Genomic DNA, 4,479 nt, shown 5'->3' on the forward strand with positions numbered 1-4,479 from the left:
CTGAGGTTCCGTTAGAGTTGATGTGGCTTATCCTAAATCACACAGCTGCAGTAGGACTAGGATTTGAACACGGATCAATCTGCCTCCAACACCACTGCTTTTTCCTCCATGCTGGATTAGGCTATCGGCTTCTGAAAGCACAGACAGGTGAGATGGGTCAAACATGGCCCGATAGCACCCAGGCACAGGTGGGAGATGGCAGGCAGAGGCAGGTTCAAAACCTGGGGCCAGGACTAGTCTGAAGGATGGTCATTAAATAGTGCTGAGGAGAGGGAGTGAGAGAGATGTGGGTCTTGGGGGAGTGGGGCCTTGAGAACCCTAAGATCAGCCATGTCTGCCCACTTTGCCCTGGACCAGCCTGTCTGTCTGTATCCTTCCCCCAGAGAAAGGACCATGGGCTGACCTGGGCCAGGGACACCGGGCTGGAGCCCCTTCTCTGACATTAACTAGTTCTGTGACTTGGGGCAAGCCACGCTCCCTCCTGAGCCTCACTTTTCCTGTCTGTAAAATGGCCTCCCTATCATCACAATCACACAGGTATCTTGAGGAATAAATGATGGTGTGCTCCAAGGCCCCCATGGAGAGCCCAGCACGTGGCAGGTGCTCGGTGTTCAAGCACTGTGTTCCCATAGACTCTGGGCTCCTGCCCTCCTAGCCCCCAACCCCTTTCCTGGGAACCAGCCCCAGCTTGTCAGAGAGCCAGCCAGCTGTCAACCCCACCCCAGCTGGCCAGTTAATGAGTGACCAGGACTCCGGAGCCTGGCCTATAAGGAGGTGCTAGGCAAGGACACAGATGGGAGACGGTGGACAGTGGCAGGGGGAACCCAGGGAGCGCAATGGGCTGCAGGGCTGTGTCAGGGCTCCTGCCAGGAGTGGCCGTGGTTCTCCTGCTGCTGCTGCAGAGCACACAGTCAGTCTACATCCAGGTGAGTCGCTTGGCTAGTGTGCCCCTTGACTGAAGGGCCGCACAGTGGGAGGCTAGGCTGGAGAGGGTGTACTGGGAATTCAGGGGACACCGGAGGAGCACAGGGCCTGGGGCTCAGCCCAACACCCATCACAGCTCTGGAACCAAGGCAGCCAGTGGGTGGGGGCAGCCAGACTTTGATGGCAGTGATGATGGCGATGACAACACCAAACTGATTCAGCACTGCTCCCCTCAGAGGCCCGTGCTGGTCACAGAGATCAGAGTGTGGAACAGGATGAAGCCCCTGCACGGGAGGAGCCCAGAAAGGGAAGGAGACTCCCTGTTATGCTCCCACAGTTCTCTATATTCACCCACATGTGGGTGGAGGGGGACAGGCTCCAGAACAATTTTCCGGGCAGGTAACCCCTGAGCTGGCATTGCAAGATGAACAGGAGGTTACCAGGCACAGAGGATGGGGAAACTGCTCCAGGCCAAGGGCACAGCATGTACAAAGGCCTGATAGAAGACTGTTGGGATTCCAGTGCCTACCGGGGGCATAGGAGACTGACAGGAGTCGTCGCAGCAGGGCCTGTCTGCCACGTCGCAGGGGATGCTGCTGTCCTCGCCCAGTGTAGCAGAGACATCTGTGGCCTTAGTCTCCTTGGGGAGAACAAAGTGGGTCCCAGAGAGGGGTGCAGGAGACTCGGCCTCCCCAACAGCCCTAGCCTCGGAGACCGGCCGCTTGCAGCTGCCACCACTCTGCCATGTTAGCTGAGGCAGGCGCCCAGTTGGCAAGTATATCCTGGTGCCACGCCCCCACGGGAGATGTCAGATGAGGGTGCTGAGGCTGAGTGGGGAACAGACAGGCAGCCGGTCAGGGGCAGAGGTGGGATTTGAACCAGGGCTTGCCTATCTCTAAAGCCCATGCCTTGAACCACCATGTCCCACAGCCTCGCTGCTTCTTCCTCACACCTCCCACCCCGGCAGCTCTTTCCAGTGTGGCCCTGGACTTCCCATAGAGACGGGGAAGGCTCTGGAGGATCTGCAGGGTTCGAGTAACCCTGGGTCTCAGGGCAGTGCCTGCCCCTGGCCTAGGTCTTGATCTGCTCCTATCACTTCTCCCCTCCCTGTAGTACCAAGGCTTCCGGGTCCAGCTGGAATCCATGAAGAAGCTGAGAGAACTGGAGGCACAGTGGGCACCCAGCCCCCGCCTGCAGACCCAGAGCCTCCTGCCTGTCGTGTGCCACCACCCTGCCCTGCCCCAGGACCTCCAGCCTGTCTGCGCCTCTCAGGAGGCTTCCAGCATCTTCAAGACCTTGAGTAAGTGCCCCCGCTCCCTGCAGAACCTCGCTCTCTCTCCTCCCACGCCCAGGCCCCACCACCTGGGTTGTTTCTCATAAGCACCCAGCGGCTGCGGATGGGGAGATTCAAGTAACTCAGGCGGTGTCCTGCTGGCTCCCAGGACTCCCCAGGTTAGGCACTGTGAGTCAGGCATGCCTGAAACCCGCTTCATCCCTAGTCCATGCCAGGCACAGACCCATCAACAGACAATGGCTGCATGGAGCAGAGAGGAGAGCTGGCTGACATCTGTGGTGGGATCAGGGTCTGAAAGGCTTCCAAAAGGAGGTGTCAGCCAAGCTGAAACCCGAGGGATGGCGCAGAGCCGGGCAGGAGAATGTAGCAACTAGCTAGCACTTACTGAGCACCTACTGTGTGCTGGGACAAGTCGATCCTGCGTTTTCTCCTCACAGTGACTCTGTCCATTTAGCAAATAAGAAATCTCAGGCACAGGGAGTGTGAGCGGCTTGCCCAGTCACCGCTAGGAAGGAGAGCATCTGGGACTTGAACCCAGGCCCTCACTCCAGCTCTAGAGGTTCCTGCCCCCAGTCTGCAGAAGACGCCGCCCACTCCCAAGCAGATCTTTTCTGCTGCCTGGCCACAGAGGGCCCAGGTTCAGGTCAGCTGACCAGTTCTCTCCCTGCCCAGGGACCATCGCTAACGATGACTGTGAGCTGTGTGTGAACGTTGCATGTACTGGCTGCCTCTGAGATGGCCCTGAGTGTCCTGAGCCCACCGGGGACACCTCGCCCTTCAGCCCACCGCCGTGGCAGCCTCCCATCCCTGTCCATGCTCAAGATGGGTCCCTGGCCACCATGGTCATCACCACCATCCCAGGGCCTGAGCAGCTGGATCTGGTGCAAAGCAATCGGACACAGGGTTGGAGGGGCAGGCCCCTGAGGCAGCCCAGCTCCTGAATAAAGATTCTACAACACACGAGTCCATGTGTCCTTTGTTCATCCCCAGGAGCCATGGGAGGAGCTTCTGGGGAAGAAGTGTGGGTTGAGGAGAAAGGTTGGACTAAAAATACCAGGCAGGAATTTTCCTGAAACTTCCAAGGCCCCGGGGAGTTGATTGATTGAACCCCATCCCGAATATGAGGGAGCCGAGGCTCGGAGCAGGAATGAGGCATCCAGGATCACAGAGCCAGCCAGACCTGGCAACTCCCAGGTTGAACTCAGGGACTCCCCAGCTTTGGTGCCCAGGAGTGGGGTTGGGGCAGGGAGGAGGTGAGACAGAAGGAGAGAGTGGAGGGAAGATTCAAGCAGCATGCCCTCCCAAGACATAATCAGGGCTAACTCTGCCTGGGGCCTGCCTGAGAAAATCAACCCTTGGCCTTCATCCTCACTCCCAAGCTTCCACTTTTCCCAGCCCCACAGGGACCATCTGGCCAGCTCCAGCTGGGAGACCTTCCCTCCCTTCTCTCCTTCCTGGCAGCCTGAGGAATATTAATAATAATTAATAGCCAACAAAGGCCAAGCACAGTGGCTTACACCTGTAATTCCAGTACTTTAGGAGGCCATGATGGGAGGACTGCTTGAGGCCATGAGTTCGAGACAAACCTGGACAACATAGGAAGATCCCATCTCTATGAAAAATTGAAAATTAGCCAGAAGTATTTGCACTTGCCTGTAGTTTCAGATACTCAGGAGGTTGAGACAGGAGGATCACTTGAACTTGGGAGGTTGAGGCCATAGTGAGCTGAGATCACACCACTACACTCCAGCCTTGGCAAAAGAGCAAGACCCTGTCTTTAAAAATAATAATAATTATAGGCTGCGTGTGGGGACTCACGCTTGCAACCCCAGCACTTTGGGAGCCTAAGGTGGGAGGATCACTGAGGTCGGGATTTTGAGACCAGCCTGGCCAACGTGGTGAAACCCCGTCTCTACTAAATACAAAAATTAGCCAGGTGTGTAATCCCAGCTACTCGGGAGGCTGAGGCAAGAGAATCACTTGAACCCAGGAGGCGGAGGTTGCGGTGAGCCAAGATCGTACCACTGCACTCCAGCCTGGGCGACAAGAGCAAGATCCTGTCTCAGAAAAAAATTGAATTATTATAGCCAGTGTTTATTGAGCAGTGTTTATTGAGCGTTCACTTTATCCCAGGTGCTATCCTACTCACTTGGCACTCATGGTAACTCATGGAGCCCTCAAAACAGACTGATGAAGTAGATACTGTTATTATCACCCCATCCAGTCTAAGAAGAGTCAGGTACAGAGAGAAAAACTAAGCC

At 56.4% G+C, this 4,479-nt stretch overlaps 1 protein-coding gene across 1 annotated transcript; it reads left to right on the top strand.

Moving 5' to 3' along the window:
• Window positions 1-812: 812 nt before the first annotated feature.
• On the top strand, window positions 813-3,181 carry GUCA2B (guanylate cyclase activator 2B (uroguanylin)). Its single transcript, XM_011944888.1, has 3 exons — window positions 813-926; window positions 2,038-2,224; window positions 2,891-3,181. The coding sequence occupies exons 1-3, from the start codon at window positions 837-839 to the stop codon at window positions 2,950-2,952; spliced, it is 339 nt and encodes a 112-aa protein (XP_011800278.1). The 5' UTR covers window positions 813-836; the 3' UTR covers window positions 2,953-3,181.
• The last annotated feature ends 1,298 nt before the right edge of the window (window positions 3,182-4,479 follow it).

This window comes from Colobus angolensis, unplaced genomic scaffold (genome assembly GCF_000951035.1).
Source record: "Colobus angolensis palliatus isolate OR3802 unplaced genomic scaffold, Cang.pa_1.0 Scaffold106, whole genome shotgun sequence".
Lineage (NCBI taxonomy): Eukaryota > Metazoa > Chordata > Mammalia > Primates > Cercopithecidae > Colobus > Colobus angolensis.

Bases quoted from the DNA above. Each gene is read 5' to 3' on its own strand.
- GUCA2B (XM_011944888.1), top strand. From the start codon at position 837: ATGGGCTGCAGGGCTGTGTCAGGGCTCCTGCCAGGAGTGGCCGTGGTT. The intron at 927-2,037 runs GTGAGTCGCTTG...CCCTCCCTGTAG, and splicing joins CACAGTCAGTCTACATCCAG to TACCAAGGCTTCCGGGTCCA. The intron at 2,225-2,890 runs GTAAGTGCCCCC...CTCCCTGCCCAG, and splicing joins CAGCATCTTCAAGACCTTGA to GGACCATCGCTAACGATGAC.